At 37.8% G+C, this 21,160-nt stretch overlaps 1 protein-coding gene across 3 annotated transcripts in view; it reads left to right on the top strand.

The window, feature by feature from the left end:
- The window catches only part of LOC126271918 (gamma-tubulin complex component 6), a 249,988-nt gene that overhangs the window by 203,753 nt on the left and 25,075 nt on the right, over positions 1–21,160 (top strand). For all 3 annotated transcript variants that reach the window (XM_049974312.1, XM_049974311.1, XM_049974313.1), the window contains exon 15: positions 6,526–6,845. In XM_049974312.1, the coding sequence (XP_049830269.1) occupies positions 6,526–6,845 (320 nt within the window). The remainder of the gene's footprint in view (positions 1–6,525; positions 6,846–21,160) is intronic.

Raw genomic sequence — 21,160 nt, 5'->3', positions numbered from 1 at the left:
AAGATAGAAGTCTACTGCTAGAGTTTTCTCTCTGAACGCCACAGCTGAGAATTATAGTGGTGTTGGTTGTCTCAGAACTCACAGCATCTGAGCCCATGTCTATCCGGGCTTGCATCACTACATTCGAGATCTGTCTCCGTGGTTTTCCTGCACTTAAACAGCTGTCCACTAAGGCACTAGTGGCTGTAACAGCTGTTATTGAACTATTTATTGTATTGGCACTGTGTATAGCTTAAGGTGCTAGTCAAGGCTGTCTTCAACCTCTATAAGAGTTTGTCTAGTCGCATGGTGGTGAGCACTTTAGGCCTGTTGACCAAAACGGTTGTGATACCAAAAAAACTGGCTTCCTTTTGGGTAAGCCCTAATGTTCCTTGTAGAGGAGCAGAAGGTGGTTCCTTGTCATCTTGTGACCTTTCACTGTTGGAAATTTCTGCTTGTTCTCATTACACCATTAAAGTTTGTATATGGTGTGACAACTGTTGTATTATGTGTCTCATTTGTTGCAGTTCTTTCTGGAGACCTGTAAAGCTCTTGTAGTACTTTGACTACTTCTGTTGTCACTGCAACTGATGTTCGTTGAAGTGAGAATGTTTAGGGCATTTGACCATCAACCTATTCAAGTGGATTTAGGCTTAATTACGAGTGTGAATTTATGGTGGTTGCCACTGGTACCAGCAAGCACTTGTCCACAACATCCAAAACAATGAGTCCGGCATTGATGTGTTATATGTGAGGCCAGAGATACGTTAAAGGAGTTTTGTTCACATCTCTTTATGCTATAATAACTGGTGAATTTATGGTGCCCTTGATCAGGAAATCTATTGCTTCACTGTTGAGTGCAAGCATTCATAACAATTGAGTGTGACAATGATATCTTCCACCATAGATGTTATCCCAAAATAGAAAAAAATTTTCTTCCACTTATGCAAACCAATTTTTTTGGTTTTGTGACCAAAACAGTGGTACACAGAGGGCCACATACAAGATCAAACCAGTTTCTGAACCACTGCTGATACACACAAGTACGGATGAAATTTGGACTGGGCTGGCTTTTATCTTGCTCTTTCTTCCTTAGTGCTGTCTTGTAACTGTCTGTAAATTCTTGTCTTCCATTGTTGACTTGATTTAAACTTGTGCTCTTCATGAAACATTCTGGCAGATTATAACTGTGTGCCAAACCGAGACTCAAACTCAGGACCTTTGCCTTTCACAGGCAAGTGCTGTACCGTCTGAGCTATCCAAGCATGACTCAAGCCCCGTCCTCATCAGGCACAATTAGTTTTCACAGACCTTTCTCTTTTCTTCCTCTTATTCTTCTTCTTTACTTTTATAACTGCAAAAAACACTTTAGTTGCATTTGTTCCAATTGTAAAATGATACGACAAATATTCCTTCACAGCGCAACTGGCATTACAGAATCTGAAGAACATTCATCTTCATAATTTACTTCTGCCAGTACCTTGTCTCCTACCTTCCAAACTTCACAGCATCTCTCCAGCGAACCAAGTTTGAGTCTCAGTCCGGCACAGTTTTAATCTGCCTGGAAGTTTCAGATCAGTGCACACTCCACTGTAGAGTGAAAATCTCATTCTTTGTGCACTTCATGTCCATAAAACTGGTATGGCTTCATAAAACCAGGATCACCACTGAAGGTACTGTTTATATACTGCAGTTAATGTACAATAAAAAACAACCTTGTGCAGTACTAAATTGTATTATTAATTATTACTGTTTATAACTTTGCTCAGACATCAAGAATATTGAATCAAAGACTATGCTTTCAGAAGAAGAAAACTAGGAGTAAACAATAAGAGCTTTCAGAAACACAACTGTACTTTGCTGCGTTGGAACCTCTCTGCTTACAGTGCTGCCACATCAATTCTCTGTTGTTCACCACAGTTGAGTCAAGATGGTAGAACACTAATGAAATTGCTGTTATGAGCAGTTGTGAGAAAACAAGTTAAAAAGTAGCAGAATGAAGGAAGTTGGTAACAGACATGATCTCATTTGTTCACAAGTTGTTGGCTTCTGTTATAAAAGTAATGAGTACTGTAGATTCTTCAGATCAGATTTTTTTATAATTCAGTCTTAGATGATGATTTAGTAAATTATGAAGATGAATGTTCTTCAGGTTCTGTAATGCCAGTTGCGCTGTGAAGGAATTTTTGTCGTGTCATTTTACAATTGGAACAAATGCAACAAAAGTGTTTTTTGCAGTTATAAAAATAAAGAAGAAGAATAAGGAAGGAAAGAGGAAGGTCTGTGAAAACTAATTGTGTGTGATACCTGCTGTCACTAATAACTTATGAAGGCACAACTTTACATGAGAGCTATCACCATTACATCAATCGTTAAACAGAGCATCGATCCATTTCTGAACTTGTATAAAATCTACATTGGACTGAGAAAAATATTGTTCTCTAGCATCCATTCTTGCTGATGCTGTACACTTTAACATGTAAAAAGTATATCTGAGTTGCATTATCTGATAATATGTGTACAACCAATGAACATCATAGTCTGTCTTGTGCACATGAATCTACCCTAGAACATATGCTTCTACTTGATATACTCCTGCCCCAACTCATGAGCTTTGTTCTCCTATCTTTCATTGTGTTCTCTTGTGTACTTTTAGGCTATTTAACACTATAACTGTTTTTACTAAAACTTATATTTCTTGGGTTCTTACTAGGCTGAACAGTATAAAATTTTCATTAGGCTGTTGTTCCTTCTAGCTGGCTGTTTTCGATTCTGAAAGATCCGTTCCCATTTAAAATAAAAAGCTGTAGTTACTGAAATCATGAAAGTACATGGACCAAAACAATATGAAAATTATTACTAGATTTTAGCTTCTGGAAGAACTGGTTATATCTTTTGAAGCTTTGGGAATAAACGATAATAATGAAGTCCATGTGAAGTTGAAAGTCATCACATAAATGATGTAACAAAAAGCTTTGTTCATGTAGATACAATTAACTATAAGATAACAAGATATTCAAACTTTACATTAAAACTTGTGAATTTGTTATTATTAACAATTAATATAATTCTGAGACAAGGCTATAAATAAATCAGAGAACATAAGTTCATAATAAATACAGAAAGGATCTGGGAAAGTGAAGAAAAAACTGCAGCCTGGTGGTATCAGAACCTGTAATACGTAATGGCTTACTGCATTATTTACATTTTGAACAGCATAAGGGAAGGAAGTACTTCCATTCTTATAGAAACCGCTCTTTAACCCTTGAGGGGGGACACCTATATATAAAGTGTGCCAGCCACAAATAACATTGTCTTCTATTGTTACAGTGTTGTTTTACAATTGTTGCAAGCTCGTACCTATTCCTTCATTATTGCTTCAGCTAACACAGTGATAAATTGTTCTGTCTTACACTCAAGTGAACAGCAGTAGCATAAAATAAACAATGAGTTAGGAGAGAAAAAATTTACAATCCATACAAGAAAATTACCCAGGATCCAAGCTTGCAGTTCAATCCCACAATGGGGCAGTTGTATACGAGATAATTAGCAATTGAATAAACAGTTGGCTGGTATCTGGTGCAACTGTCCTGTTTAATGCTTCAACTGGCTCATTACTATGTGGCAACAGAGTGATACAATGAATGTTTATTTCATCATTGTTTAATTAAACTAAGATTATACTATGATTTTGCTGATATGTGTTTACCTTGGTAATATAAAAACAGCCATTCCTTACATGTGTACAACTGACTCATGACCTCACCAGCTTTCTTCAGTAGTAACAAGTTATATCTGAAATCTACCTATCACTGCCTATTTGAAAATGTGGTTTTTTTTTGTCATGGCCCTGTACAGTTTTGACCTGATCTGCAATAAATGTGCTCTTCAAATGAATTGTATCATCTTCTTAAATTGCATCAGAAAGAGGACGTAGCTAATGTACCTCTTCTCCTCCTCCTCCTCCTCCTCCTCCTTCTCTTCCTTGTTGCATTTAATGTGCACTCTTCCTATATCATGTCCCATGGTTAATGCATTTTGTGAGGACAAATTAGTATAATCAGTGTGTGCTTCATTATTTAGTGGTGGGAACATAGAGCATACATTTTGAGAGACCAAGAATTTGTCAAGTGCCAATTTTGTGAGTGGCTTTTTTCAAATTTTGCTGCAATACTGGATTTACAGCAGACTCAAGATTTTATGATTTTCAACATTTTTGATATGTTCAGAACTGATTCCCCTAATTATGATTCTGACTTTTACATCTGTGAAAGAGCACAAACAACTGTTTTGGCACTAGGAAATTCAGTAATTCGAATTACAAGTGGTTACAAAAACAAAATTCTTCTAGTTGCTAGTACTTCAGGAGGATAGAGATGCCATTTGTAGAAATATTTACAGTAAGAAAGACGAGAATGTTGCATTGAATGTCAGTGTTTAAAGTGAGAGCAAAAAGTGAATGCAGTGAGCATGGTCACAATCTTACATGAATTTTTATCCAGGTTTTGAAAATCAGGGTGTACAATTATGAATAGGTATTAATAGGTATATACCCTGATGAGTCATAACGTATGACCACTGCCCACTACAAGACTGAATGCCACCTGGTAACTTTGTGGGCACGTGATGCAGCAACTTCGCGAAAAAAGGAAGATTGTTATAGCCAGGCACCTGGGAATGAGGATGTTGAAATTGACCAAGCTGGCCAGCCGTTTGCATGCTACTGTCATGGACTTCTATGGGAAGTGGTCGAAGGACAATCAAACTAAGTGACAAGGAGTTGAACATACATATCTCATCACAGTAGAGGAAGTCAGAGGCATGCCCACTCTGTAAGGCAAGATAGGCGGCAATTTGTTTCAGATCTGATGACAGAGTACAATGCTATAGCAAGCGCAGGTGTTTCAAAGGACATCATTTGGCACACATAGTTGAACGTGGGATTCCACAGTAGACGACACCTACTTGTTTCTGAGTTGACCCGCTGACATCATCAGTTACAATTGTAATGGCTACAGGATCACGCAAGATTGAACCACAGGACAATAAAAACATGTCACTTGGTAGAATGAATCACATTTCTTCTTACAGTAGGTCAATGGTCATATCTGGATAAGCTGTCATCTGCACTAAAGATGCAGGCTGGTGGGAGTAATGTTATCTTATGAGGGACATTCGCCTGGGCTTCTATGAGACCTGTGGTAGTAACTGAAAGTACCATGACAGCTGTGGACAATATAAACATTACTGCAGACGACTTACATCCTTGGTATCTTCCCCGATGACAATGACATCTTCCAGCAGGATAGCTGTCCATGCCAAATATCAGAATTGTGCTACAGTGGGTTGAGGAGCATTATATTGTTTGAGCGCCAGGTTTACCTATCTGAACCTGAAGAACACATCTGAGAGACTATCTGTGCCACATCTGTGCCCACACACCACCTGTCTGCATATACAGGAAATGCATGTTCTTTGTGTGGACATCTGGTGCAACATACTTACAGATATCCAACAAGGTCTTGTTGCCGAATCGTTGCTGTATTGCTTTCTAAAGTGGGTGACCAACACAATATTAAGCATGTGGCATAATGTTTCGGCTCATCAGTGCATTTCTCATTTATGTAAATCAGCCAAGTGAAAGTGTGGTGAATACTGTGTATGAAGCTCTGTAAACTACGATTAAAATGTGTATTAACTTAGGAAAATGTTGTTTAATATTGGTGGGATTTTATACCTATAGGCTTTTAAAGTCCCTAGAAAATGTTTTGCAATTAAAGCAGCTCCTTTAAACTACATAGGGGCAATTCATTTTGCTGCAGAATGTTTTGCCACTTCACACTGGTGTCCAAAGAATATCACTATTGATAATTTCTTGGAGATTCTTAAATAAGGGGAAATTCTATTGCTAGCAGAATATAGTACTATGGTGCAAAACATCCTCTAAAGCTGTAACATCAGGAGCCAATGTACCTGTGTCATGCTTCATATTTTGTCACATTTGTTCTTCACTGACTGCTATTTGTGGCCATGAGTTTAATTCAGATTTATTGTGCTTGTGATGTTTGTTAAGCTGAAACATTCATCATTATTTATTGGCTGCTTTCTTTACAGTAGCAATATATGTTGACTGGTTAGATGTCTGAATGTGTAGCACTTACTTGGAATTTTATGCCTTTCACTTTCTTCCCTTTTTTGCTCCAACTACAAAAGAATTAGTGGCTGGCTTTATATGCCCCAGATATATCTTTTTTTTTCTTTTCTTTGTCCTTCAGAATTTTATTTTGATAATACATTTATTTGATGGATGCTGCATTAATATCATTTAATCTAAGTCACTTTTTATTAGTCATGTCCTTTCTGATTATATGGCTAGCATGTTTTCTTTTCATTCTTGAGCCCCAGTTTCATTAACTGCTAGCAATTTAAATTTTGGGTTAAGAGTTTGATAATTTATTGCTTTCATGTCTCAGCTCTGTGAAATTTAAAACATTATCTTTTTATATAATATTTACATTAATTTTGTTAATGTTTTTCTTAACACAGGAGCACATGAATCAGTTCATTCATCCCGACTCCTAAATGTATCAACGTTGAACAGAGTCCTGGCACGTGCTGTGAGTGGTTCACCACAGGCAGAGCGTGATGTGAATTCGTCACGTCTCTGCTTCTCATTGTCAAGTACAGCAACAGGTCATTTGTCCCATACCTCTCCAAATATGTTTGCTTCATTAGTGCTGGGGTACTCAGTGGAGTGGCCATTGTGCCTCATTCTTACGGAGAGTGCCCTGGCCAACTACAATAGCATTTTTGGATTTCTGCTGAAAGTTCGGCGCATTGCATGGGTTCTTGAACAAAACTTTAAGGTAAGGATATTGTTCAACATTTTACAGTGCTCTTAGAATTTTTGTCATTTGTACAAAGATATCCTGATTTTTCCTAAAAGACTAATTGACAACACAGTCACAGTGCATTTTATGCTCCAGCCAGTAACTGTACTAAATATATTCATATTGAGTGTAGTTCATATTTGTTGCATCTTAATTTTGCCATAAAAGCAGTTTAGTCTTACAACGCTATATCTTTAGAAATAAGTGATGAGGTGTGAAACGTTGCAGTTTCATTCCGGCAGTTTACACATACTGTCACAGAATAGAACAACATAGACTAGAAACAAAAGAATCTGCTAGACAGGATTTTTTTGCCATAAACCTTCCATAGTTGATAATGTAATTTCTGATTAAGTGGTCATAAAAATATAGTAGAAGAGGAAAACTGTTAGTCACAGAATATTACATTACATTATTTAATATTGCAGGACCATAGGGAAATGAATTTTTAAAAGGAAACTGTTGTCCAATATGGAAAGAAGCAAAAATCCTTTTATTTTCTATTGCTGGACCATAGGGAAATGAATTTTCAAAAGGAAACTGTTGTCCAAATGGAAAAAGTAGAAGTGCTTCACACTCTGGTTAGCAGCAGACTATACAAATAACACTTTACAAATGCTATGGCTTACAGAACCACAGAGTATGAACCTACCAATGACAGAACAAAGTGCTGGAGGGAAAAAAAGATTATTCAGCAGAGTAGTGTAATGTAATTTCCTTTGGCAGTTTACTATATTTCTTCATTTTAAGCACACAAATACAGAAAGGTAGGGACAAATAGATCACAGACAAATGGCTGAATATCAGTGTCCATTGGGCACAAAATTTGAGCAGATGATAACAATGCCATCATCAAGTGCACTGATGAACTGACTTCCCAGGAGCTGCAGCAGTGCTTTTATCTCCCCCCCCCCCCCCACCTCCCCTTCCAACCTGCCACACTGTCAGCAGTCCATGCCCAGGAGAAGGTATACATCTACCACCACCACCACCACCACCACCACCACCACCACCCTCCTCCCCCAGTCCTGCCAACTCATTGCTCTGTCAACAGTTCACATCCAGATACACATGCTGGTGGTAACTCCACTGTTGCTTCGTCTTTCACGGAAGTCAGTTCATTATGGAATATCTCCTTCCTCTTCTTAATCAGACTGAGTGAAGGTTCCAAGCCCTTACTAAAGATGTCAGCTCATTATGGAATATCTCCTTCCTCTTCTTAATCAGACTGAGTGCAGGTTCAGAGCCCTTATTAAAGATGTAGCCACTATCAAGGCTGATTAGCTGTTCTATTACTCAAATCTTGGTAGGTTCTTTAATGACACAGTGGCAGAAGGAGGCCTTCGTCATATGGCCACATGGAAGAGACAAGCTGAATAATTTCCTCATACGTTTCAGTTCTGTACATCAGAACTCCAGTTTTACCGTGAAAGTCAATTGGTTGGAGCACTCCCCTTAAAAAAATAAAACACAGTGAACAGCATGTTTGGCACAGCAGTTACTGTAAGAAGATGCTCATTAACCTATAGCTATATGCAGACAGCTGCCACCCCCCAGTGCAAAGGGGCAGGGTTCTCAGAAGATTGGCACATAGAGCTGAGACCTTCTCTGACAATGAGAGTGTCAGCCAAAACATCTGAGGATAGTGTTCTGGAAGAGCATCTACACAGAGTGACAAATCTACAGAGCCCTGTGTAGTGCACTGAGTGTACAACTGGTGCAAATAGAAGAGAAACCCTGAGAGTGTGAGCCCACTGTGTTTATTCCATTTATCCACAAAGATAGGGTAAACATGGGCACTGCTTGGTAGTGTCAAGGACAACCTCAGATTATGTAAGTCCAGGGTCTATCAGGTCCCTGCCAATGTGGCATGACATAATTATGTCGGTCAGATGGTGCATACTGTCAAAGATTGGTGCTGTCCAGTGTCACACCGAACTGCAGCAGCCTAACAAATCTGCAGTAGCAGTAAACTGCCTAGTGTCTAACTTTCTGGGACTGTGCCATTAAACAATCTATCAAGATTCAAGTAAGGAAATGGCTGATCAGTTGTGATGGTGACTACATCCTCAATAAGGTCTGAAAACCTGCACTTAGTCTGATTAAGAAGGAGTAGATGGTATCCCACAATGAACCAACATCGGAGGCAGGTTGAGCAACGGCAGAGACATTGCCAGCAAGTGTCCCTCTGCACATACTGAAGACAGAGCAGTGAGTCAGCAGTAGGAGGAGATGCTAAACGTGCGGCAAACCCTGGGAGTGGACAGTATACAGAGTGGCAGGTCAGAGAGAGGGGAGGAGGAGATAAAAGCCTGACACCATCCCCTAGGCAGTCTGTTCATGAATGCACCTGATGTTGGTAACAAGAATATTCTGCCTGTTCAAACAGTAACAGCCTACTGTTCTCCTGCGAACTATTTCGTCCTGAATTATGCAGGAAAAAGTTGAAGAATTGGAGAGCTCTTTTTAATTTTCTGTATTGTTTGTTTCATTGACTGCTGCTGTTCTCACTTAAATACAACACAAATTTTGGTATTTATAGTTGATATGTAATTAAAAAAAATTCTTGGTCTGAATTGAAGTTGCATTATATTTACAAATTGAAAACATTTTAGACAGGCAAATGTCTGAGGTTTGGTACTTTATTTCTGTATTGTTGTTGGTTATTTTTAAGGTATTATGATCTTTCATTAGTTCTAATACTTGCATTGTGTTTTATGGCTCAGTGTCACTAGATGCAAAGACTGAATATGTTCTATGTGATATCATACTATGTGCAACAGTGTAATTAAATGACTCAATCTATACCACTGAGCAGTGACCATGATGAAGTTTGTTGTCACACTAATAGAACAGCCATTGAAGAAGGGAACCTACATCAGTGTGCAGTTGGTGACAGAATTCACAAGACCACCTCTGCTTTTCGTTATGCTGAAGTGCAAGGTTTTACGGTCTGCTACTCAGCATAACAAAAAAGGAGACAAAGTGCCACCAACAGCCAACTGACCTGTGTCTTTAGCATATTTTACAGGAAAAGAAAATAAGATGCCAACAGGAAAAAAGTTAGGAGTTAACAAAAACTCAATTTTGAACAGAAAATAGTTTATCAAAAACTTCCAGTTTCTTCAGCCATAAAATGTGGAGGAAAATAGTTATCTACTAGCATCACAGCCTGTCACAACCACAATATTCATGATGTGTGCTATTTTGTGTTGTGTGCTATTTTGTATGACATGGTGTGGAGCTTCTCAACAGTTATATTAAATGATTATAATTTTATTATTCCCACTAACAAATGCTTTCTTTCATACCTGTCATCACTGTTTCAGTAAATGCAGACAGTAATATGATTTGTGATGCTGCAGTTCTGACACATTACTTGATATTTCTGATGCATTTGAATAAAATCGTGCATACATAACATGGAATTAAATGACAAATAGCAAACTATTGACAATAGCTAATATTTTAAGTTTCTGTAATCTTGATCACACCAGAGTAAGGAGCCAGATATTTCATCTATATGAAAACCATGTTGTGTCTAAAGGTTGTCGCTGTAGTTGTGCTAAGATCCTGATGGATTTTTAGATAATTTGTTCCTATTTTTCTTGATTTAACTAAAAAAAAAAAAAAAAAAAAAAAAAAGCTGGACCATTACAAACAGCCCATGTTCATTGGCAGGACAGACAAGATGGATCTTGCTTTACACCTTATGTTTTGAATCTGTAGATGTCACAGAGCCACACCATTTCTGGACCAAGCAAGTGACAGATTTCATCCACCAGCTCTATCAGATGATAGGACTGTAACAACTGTTTCCATCGCAAGTTGGTGGTGATTTTCTCAAAAATGAAGATTTTATTCTGATAATTGTCTCTACTAGTCCTTAACACTAACAATAGACTTAGCAACTAGAATATTAATTGAAATATAAGACAAATATAAGATAGCTGTGATGTAGTTGATGACTGTTTCCTTCATAGATACATTATTGGCACAATATCTTATCAGGCATCGTGGATGGAAACCATAGTTCTAATGGTATCCAAGGAAATACAAGGGTTTGAGTCACAGGTTACAGTGGTTGTATGTTTTATGAATAGCGCATCTAGAGAGCACAAATAATAGAGAAAATCAGAGTTTATAATTCCCATACATTAATACATACAACTAAAAATGCTGACTAATCAGTTATCACTCTTTACAAAAGTACCTGATTGATCCAAAATCAGAATTTTATTAAGATAATTGATTATACAGAAGCATATTAAAACCTTATACTAACTCCAGAGTGAGGTATCAGTCACCTTTCTCACTTTTTTATTGTTGTCACTATTTTAAATATTTGTCACCTGTATCAACTATGTTTGCTCTTTTAGGGAGAAAATAAGTTATTTACTTTAATTTCAAACTTTCTATATTTATGTTTGTTCATTTAACTTTTTGGAATGCTCCAGTGATGAAATTTGAGATAGGTTGTTCCTTTTTTATTTTTGAGTATTTTTTATATTTTGTGCAACTCCTATTAACATCAAATATTCCTTTATTACAACTGCTTCTCTTTTTGCTACAGATTCTAATTTTGCTGTTGTAACAAAATTGCTGCTGTCCAGTTTTGAAAACTACCTTTTTTGAAATGGCAAAATGCAAATTCTATAGTGACTGGCTTGAAAAGACAGATAGCTTGAAAAGTAAAGTCTTTGCATTCGGAAAAATGTTAGTGAAAGTGAATTATTTTGCAGTGAGTGTCCTTGTGCTACTAATTTTGTCACAAAATGTTTTCAGATCATTTTTAGTAATTCACTTTCCACAAAACATTAAGTGTGACTATGAAATTAAATGTGGACAGTACCAATTACTTTCAGATGAAACAAAACAATACAGAGGCCAAATATCAAGAATAATTCCACCACTGCTAAATTAATTTGGACAATGAAGTTAGTGGTTTCCAATTACTCTATGGACTTATCAAATAATATTTTTAATGTTTTTAAGATGATGATCCTTGAAAGTGTTTCTGAACATTTCTCATTTCTGTCTAAGAATGAGATATCTGTAACTGATGGGCTGGCACCATATTTCTGTGAACATAATGATGGAAGAAACATATCATTTATATTACACAATGAGTTTTGATGAAACTGCCAATCTTAAATATAGAAAAGAATTATACACAACCATCACATTTTGATCAGAGAGTAAGAGTTACATAACAGCGTGTCACCTGAGAACTCATTTATCAGCAAAGCAGATGGTAGAGCAGTACATCAGAAATTATGTGTGGCACTTTCTCAAATTTATTCCAAATAAATGTCTTGTGGAGGGATCAGATGCACCTAATGTCAATAAACAAGTTTTTATATGTTTAGATAGCGATGTCCAGGAGACTCGAGGCCGACAATTTATAAGCTTCAGAACTTGCAACATTCATACCATGCATAATGTATGTGTAAAAGCTTTAGAGTGCACAGGTGGAGAAGCATCCGAATTTATGATCAATATTTACTTTTATTTTGACAGTTGACCTGTTCCCTGGCGAGAATTTGAAGGAATTCGGTCTAAGTTTAACATTCCACTTTAAGTATTCTGAGAAATACTACCACAAGATGGCTTACTTTATGACCTTCAGCCAACAAGATTTTGAAGCAGCATTGTTTCTTTCCTAAGCATATACCTTTAAAAATAATTCTGCTGCTGTTCAGTCCAGATCCTACACTGCAATTGTTAATGCTTGAATAAACCTTCATTGAAAGCAGAACTTCATTTCATAATTTCATCTGTAGAACTATTCAGTAACTTCACACAGTGATTTCAGACTGAATGCTTTTGATTCACAAGTTTCATACAGAAATAAAATAAAAAAAATAAAAAACATATTTCAAACCTTTTTGGCTTGTGTTTTGAAGGTTTCTTCTTTGAGAAAGATTGAGAATATTTCTGAAGTTCTTCATAATGAACTCTTTAGATTGGATAATCTGCTTCCTCTTGAACAACTAGTTGTTAGCTGGCAAATAACCAAAGAGCTTAGTAAACCGAGAGAAAGTGAAGTGCTGTGGTTTCTAAATAATGCTCAAAAACATTACATCCCAGCTTGCAAACATATGATGGAAGACACATGCTTATTAAGTGCACCACTGAAGAGTTTTAAGTTGACCTCAAAGAAAAGAGTCAAAAGCAGAAGCTGCAGTTACTTGTTAATGGTTGCAGAAATGATGGCATTCTATGTCTGTCTATACTTTTACAAATAAATTCATAAAACTTTGTCAACATGTCGAGGAAGGATTCAGGATTCACACTCATAACAGTGGAAGTTCAAAAACATAACAAAATAATTTTTTATATGTGAAATTTCACCATTTTTTCACTTAGTATTCTGCGCATTCGTTGCTATAGGTACACTTTTCTTCATAAGGAAGAGAGATTCTTTGATGAGTTTTGCACAGCATACAAACCATACTTACTAGTGTATGAAACTCTAGACTATATTTAATTTATGAAAAAATGAATTAGCTGTTACATTTTAAATTTTATAGTTAATTATCTCAATTTTTCCACAGTTTTAATAGATTTGGAAAATCCTAGAGTTTCATATTCCTGTAAGTATGGTTCAGGTGCTCTGCAAAATTCATCATATATTCTCTCTTACTTATGAAGAAAAATGTACCTATAGCAGCAAATGCAGCCAATAATAAGTGAAAAAATGATGAAATTTCTCATGTAAAAAAAAATTATTTTGCACTGCTATGAGTGTGAATCCTGAACCATGATGATAAAGTTTATGAATTTATTTGTAAAAGTATAGACAGTGGAAATTAAAAAGTCCTGTGGTGCCTCTCTTGCTCCAAGTCAGCCCGTTTGATGTCCTACCCCTCTTAAGGACAGCAAAAAGCAAAACTGGTTCAGGGTGTGTATAAGTGTGCACAAATTATTGAAGAGAAGAAAGAGTGAAAGAAAGTGAGGTGAAAACCATTTAGAAAAACCTTGAGAAAAGAAAATCTAGTATGATTACTTCAGTTCTTGCTAAGATGCCAATATTGAAGTGTAGCATATCTTTAGCTGTAAAAGTGTGCTGTTATTTAGTGTGTGAATTAAGATTACCAATATCGAATTACCAATACCAAATTACAATGCAGCTACATATACAAGGAAAGAAACTGGTCATATCCCATCCAGAACCACAACAGAGAAATTTATTATGGTCTATATCACCCTTATTGCTGGGGGATTATTGAAAATAATAACAATTAATTTGTGGCATATCAATTTATTGAAGTAATTTGTCACCTTTCAATCACTTTTTAAAAATATTTCATCACCTTTTAAATCACCTATTTCAAATATTTTGTCACCTTTTTCAAGTGCCATCACGGACCTCTAGCCTGTAATTCATACAACTATTTGAAATGTCTCATTTATATCTAAACTAAAATTAAGTCTGCAACCAATGAAAACAGAAGGACCATCCAGCAGAGCTTGTGCAGCGACAGACTTAACTGGAATACGATTCTTCTTGTCTCCAGCTGTTGTAGCAAATTCGATGTTCTCGATGGTCTTGTAGACTGTTTGTTTAGAACGGCGGCGATATCTTCTGTACGGCATCTTGGCAGCGTTCAATGCAGTTGCCTGTGCATCAGCAGCAGCGCGACATAGCCGCTATGCGGCAGTCGCTCGCTTATATACATGTCCGAACACGCGTGACCTTGATTCGGACTTAGAATATTTCTGCCTGCTGGCGGAGCGTTATCCCGGACGCGAGCACTAGGTGTTCTAGGTGCTCGCGTCCGCTGTGCGCCAGCCAGGCGCGCTGCCAAGATTACGTAAGTTGGTCGGCGGATTGCGTCAGCCGCCTTTGTGGCGTGACATGCTGTTGCCTCCTTGAGCCCCCGGTTCTAGATGTACCCATGTCCGGTTCTAAGCTACGCTACAGATCAGTTTGCAAAAAAATTTATTTATGGAAATATACAGTACAATCACCAACAAATTTTACATATTCACATACACCTTTGCCTTTAACCCAAATAAATACAGGTTCGTTAACAGATATTTTCCTCCTGTTACGAGTATACAATGACAAGGAAGAAGGAGAAACATATGCAGATTTACCAAAATCCTTATTAGCTAATTCAGAAATATGGTAAGTGCGAAAGGCAATAATGTCTCTGTCAACAAAACTTTCAAGTCCAGGAACACTTGGTACTCCAGTACCTCCTCCAACAATGGCAACAGTGAACCATCCGTTACCATGACCAAATGTATCATTTATATCTAAACTAAAATTAAGTCTGCAACCAATGAAAACAGAAGGACCATCCAGCAGAGCTTGTGCAGCGACAGACTTAACTGGAATACGATTCTTCTTGTCTCCAGCTGTTGTAGCAAATTCGATGTTCTCGATGGTCTTGTAGACTGTTTGTTTAGAACGGCGGTGATATCTTCTGTAGTTTAGATATAAATGATACATTTGGTCATGGTAACGGATGGTTTACTGTTGCCATTGTTCGAGGAGGTACTGGAGTACCAAGTGTTCCTGGACTTGAAAGTTTTGTTGACAGAGACATTATTGCCTTTCGCACTTACCATATTTCTGAATTAGCTAATAAGGATTTTGGTAAATCTGCATATGTTTCTCCTTCTTCCTTGTCATTGTATACTCGTAACAGGAGGAAAATATCTGTTAACGAATCTGTATTTATTTGGGTTAAAGGCAAAGGTGTATGTGAATATGTAAAATTTGTTGGTGATTGTACTGTATATTTCCATAAATAAATTTTTTTGCAAACTGATCTGTAGCGTAGCTTAGAACCGGACATGGGTACATCTAGAACCGGGGGCTCAAGGAGGCAACAGCATGTCACGCCACAAAGGCGGCTGACGCAATCCGCCGACCAACTTACGTAATCTTGGCAGCGCGCCTGGCCAACAAACACAACTTCAGTGGTTTGTCCCCTGCCATTTTCATGTTTTCATTTATTTTCTGGTATACTCCTCACTGTGATTTTGGAGCCACAAAGAAAAATCAGTATCTAATTTCAGTAATAGTGCGGGATCACAAACTCTACAGTGAAACTATTGTGCTCATCCGTGGTCTTGTTTAGTAATCTTGAAAGAATCTGGATACTAAGAAAAGACACAGAGAGCTGTCTAGCACCAATTTTGTGAAGCCATCTTTTTGCAAACAGATAATGATTTTTGAAATTTCTTATTTTTCATTAATGACACAAAAACTAAATTTTGGGTGTAGGCATTTTCATTGGCTGTGACTTCCACCTCTGTCATGGCGTAAACTAAATCAATTTCATCCCAGTTAGCAGCAGGAGAAATCATCTTTGAATAGGATTCCAAATGATGGCCGAGCCCAGCACTCTTTATATAGCTTTGCCAGAGGTGACAGACTTCTTTTAATGCATGTTAAAATTTGTGACTCAGGTGAGAATCAAGCACAAGGCCTTGAGAGTACTTTGCAAGAACCAGTCAATCAGACCATCCAAACGTACAAAAATGGTCTTGAGGAACACAGTTGTCAATGATTGACTTACATTTAAATTAGTTAAGAGTTGAAGCCCACTGCTTCCTTTATTTCTTAACTATATTTCACCTGCTAAAAGTATCTAACACACCACTAATAGTAAAACCATTCAGAAACTGTTCTTTGTAAGAGCTCAAGGATGCCTGTTGTAATTAGAGCAATTGCTAGTTAAGTGTTTCCTCTCAGTGCAACAGATGCTGACCAGTAGCCTACTAATAACAGCCGACATCCATCCATGTGATTTCAGTGCCTTGCACCTTACGCCTATGACTGCCAGTACACGTTGCAACATTTCTGTCAACAAACATAAAATTATTTTTCTTTGTGGTTTGGTTTTCTGCACTAAAAATTTTTTATGATCCAAGTGAACAACAGTGGTGTGACCACTGCTAAAGCAGTATATGACATGAATGAATCGTGTAATGTGTAAATACCAACAAATTTTACCCGAAAAAATTAGTTGATGTAAAAGTTCATGATGTTTTTGCTTGGCATGTTGTCACATATGTTGCTGTAAGTGTATTTATCAACTGTCCTTTTTTGTATTTGAGCTTCCAGTATTTTTCTTGTGGTGGCACATTGAATGTTGCACATTTGCAAGTTATAAGAGTGGTCTTTAAGTCTTAGAAAATGGAGTTTCAAATGGGTATTGATAAGGAAGATTGTGGACAGGGGTAGGCAGTGGAGGCATTTTGCAACATTTGTGCCATTTCAAGGATATTGGTTTGGTGCAGTTCTCCATGCTAATCCAGTCACATGCAGCCTCTCTGTCTCTGCTTAATGACTGCAGCCTACAACCACTTTGACCTGCTTACTATATTCAAATCGTGGTCTTCATCAAATATTCATCCGCCCCTCACCCCCTCCCCCTCCCCCTACACACACACACACACACACACATACACACACACACACACACACACACACACACACACTCTTCTCACTATTACCAAAGTGATGATTCCTTGATGCCTTAGGATGTACCCTATGAAATGATCCCTTCTTTTATTCTTTTAGTCAAGTTGTGACACAATTTCTTTCTTCCCAAACCACTTCAGTACTTCCCCATAGTCTTGATCTATCCTTCTAATCTTCTACATTCTTGTGCAGCACCATTTTTCAAAAGCTTCTATTTTCTTCTTGTCTGAACTCTTTATAGCCTATATTTCACCTTCGTTCAAGGTTACACTCCAGATAAATATCTTTCAAAAAGGCTTTCTAACACTTAAATTTATATTGGATGTTAACTACTTTCTCTTTCTCAGAAACACTTTTGTTGCTATTGCCATTCTGCATTTACTATCCTCCCTGTTTTTCCCATCTTCACTTATAGTGCCCTCCCAATAATAAAACTCATCTACTACTCTTATTGTCCCACTTCTAAATGTAATTCTCTCAGCAGCACTTGATTTAATTTGACTATATTCCATTATCCTTGAAGCAGGCAAAAAGGAATACAAACGTCTCAAAAATGAGATCAACAGGAAGTGCAAAATGGCTAAGCAGGGATGGCTAGAGGATAAACGTAAGGATGTAGAGGCTTATCTCACTAGGGGTAAGATAAATATTGCCTACAGGAAAATAAAAGAGACCTTTGGAGAAAGGAGAACCACTTGCATGAATATCAAGAGCTCAGATGGAAACCCAGTTCTAAGCAAAGGAGGGAAAGCAGAAAGGTGGAAGGTGTATATAGAGGGTTTATACAAGGGCGATGTACTTGAAGACAATATTATTGAAATGGAAGAGGATGTAGATGAAGATGAAATGAGAGATATGATACTGCGTGAAGAGTTTGACAGAGCACTGAAAGATCTTAGTCGAAACAAGGCCCCAGGAGTAGACAATATTCCATTAGAACCACTGACGGCCTTGGGAGAGCCAGCCCTGACAAAACTCTTCCATCTGGTGAGCAAGATGTATGAGACAGGCGAAATACCCTCAGACTTCAAGAAGAATATTATAATTCCAATCCCAAAGAAAGCAGGTGTTGACAGGTGTGAAAATTATTGAACTATCAGTTTAATAAGTCACAGCTGCAAAATACTAACGTGAATTCTTTACAGATGAATGGAAAAACTAGTAGAAGCCAACCTAGCAGAAGATCAGTTTTGATTCCGTAGAAATATTGGAACACGTGAGGCAATACTGACCCTACGACTTGTCTTAGAAGCTAGATTAAGGAAAGGCAAACCTCCGTTTCTAGCATTTGTAGACTTAGAGAAAGCTTTTGACAATGTTGACTGGAATACACTCTTTCAAATTCTGAAGGTGGCAGGAGTAAAATACAGGGAGCGAAAGGTTATTTACAATTTGTACAGAAACCAGATGGCAGTTATAAGAGTCAAGAAGCATGAAAGGGAAGCAGCGGTTGGGAAGGGAGTGAGACAGTGTTGTAGCCTCTCCCCAATGTTATTCAATCTCTATATTGAGCAAGCAGTGAAGGAAACAAAAGAAAAATTTGGAGTAGGTATTAAAATCCATGGAGAAGAAATAAAAACTTTGAGGTTTGCCGATGACATTGTAATTCTGTCGGAGACAGCAAAGGACTTGGAAGAGTAGTTAAACGGAATGGATAGTGTCTTGAAAGGAGGATATAAGATGAACATCAACAAAAGCAAAACGAGGATAATTGAATGTAGTCGAATTAAGGCTGGTGATGCTGAGGGCATTAGATTAGGAAATGAGACACTTAAAGTAGTAAAGGAGTTTTGCTATTTGGGGAGCAAAATAACTGATGATGGGCGAAGTAGAGAGGATATAAAATGTAGACTGGCAATGGGAAGGAAAGCGTTTCAGAAGAAGAGAAATTTGTTAACATTGAGTATAGATTTCAGTGTCAGGAAGTCTTTTCTGAAAGTGTAGCCATGTATGGAAGTGAAACAAGGACATAAATAGTTTAGACAAGAAGAGAATAGAAGCTTTCGAAATGTGGTGCTACAGAAGAATGCTGAAGATTTGATGGGTAGATCACATAACTAATGAGGAGGTGTTGAATAGGATTGGGGAGAAGAGAAGTTTGTGGCACAACTTGACTAGAAGAAGGGATCGGTTGGTAGGACATGTTCTGAGGCACCAAGGGATCACCTATTTAGTATTGGAGGGCACCGTAGAGGGTAAAAATCGTAGAGGGAGACCAAGAGATGAATACACCAAGCAGATTCAGAAGGATGTAGGTAGCAGTAGGTACTGGGAGATGAAGAAGCTTGCACAGTGTAGAGTAGCATGGAGAGCTGCATCAAACCCGTCTCAGGACTGAAGACCACAACAACAACAACAACAACAACAACCATTATCCTTGTTGTGCTTTTGTTGATGTTCATCGTATAAGCTCTTTTCAAGACCCTATGCATTCCATTCAACTGCTCTTTCAAGTCCCTTGCTTCTCTGACAGAATTACAATGTCAACCTCAAAGTTTTTATTTGTTTCCTCTGAAGTTTTAATTTCCTTTCAAAATGTCTCCTTGGTATCCTTTACTGGTTGCTCAGTACACATGCTGAATGACATTTGGAATAAACTAGAACCCACTCTTGCTCCCTTCTCAACTACTGTTGCCCTTCATGTCCTTCACCTACAATCTGTTTTTATGAATAACTTTCCACTCTCTGTATTTTATCCCTGCTACCTTCAGAATTCACATGTCTTCTAGTCAGTGGTGTTAAATATTTTTGACAAGTCTGTAAATGTAAATTTACCTTTCTTCAGCCTATCGTTTAAGATATATTCAGTTTTGTATCATGTGTCCCCTGCTTTCATTCAGAATTGTAAGTAATTTGTGTCACTATTAGACCAATAATTCAGTAATATTCACATTTGTCAGTAACTACAACCTTTGAACCATCTGGTGCTGTTCCATCTGTAGCAGCACTGAATTGGAATCAACCTCTTTATGAGAGTGCTATAATGCCAAGCACTGACCAGTGAGATGCAGTCCAGGAGACTTGGTATGGACTATTATTCCTGTACAGAAAGTGGGACTATCAGAAAAGTTACTAAAGTGCTACTTTGCTCAGTTGGTTCATTTGGGAAACAGAGAGGTCATTGGTCCCATCGGATTAGGGAAGTATGGGGAAGGAAGTCAGCTGTGCCCTTTCAAAGGAATCATTCTGACATTTGCCTGAAGTGATTTAGGGAAATTACGGAAAACCTAAATCGGGATGGCCGGATGCAGGTTTGAACCGTCGTCCTCCCAAATACGAGTCCATTGTGCCAACCACTGCGCCACCTTGCTCCGCAAAGTGCTACTTTGAATCAGATCAAATCCTTCATCACTTCTTGGTGTCACATATGAAACTGAGGATTATGACTCTTCATGGAGGAGACAATATTGCAGACACATCACCCATGTCCTCCATATGAAGCCCTACAACCATAGGAAACTCCAGGTTAGAATATTAACGATGTAGGCAGAGGTAGATTGCTACTTACTATAAAGATGACATGTTAAGTTGCAGACAGGCACAAGTAAAGACACTTACATAAAGTTTTCAGTTACAGTCTTCATCAGAAGAAAAAAGAGAAACACCCATCACTAGTTCACACAAGCAAGTACATCTCATGCACACACGACTGCCAACTCTGGCAGCTCATACCAGAATGCCATTGACATTGTGGCCCATGCTGCTAGAGTTGGCAGTCGTGTGTGTGAGGGGTACTTGCTTGTGAATGAGTGGTGTGTGTTTCTCTTTTTTCTCTGATGAAGGCTATGACCAAAAGTTTATGTGTAAATGTGTTTTAATTGTGCCTGTTGCAACTTAAGATGTCATC

This window comes from Schistocerca gregaria, chromosome 5 (assembly GCF_023897955.1).
Source record: "Schistocerca gregaria isolate iqSchGreg1 chromosome 5, iqSchGreg1.2, whole genome shotgun sequence".
NCBI lineage: Eukaryota > Metazoa > Arthropoda > Insecta > Orthoptera > Acrididae > Schistocerca > Schistocerca gregaria.
Note: the sequence above shows the minus strand (reverse complement) of the source record. Positions and strands in the feature narration are given on the sequence as shown.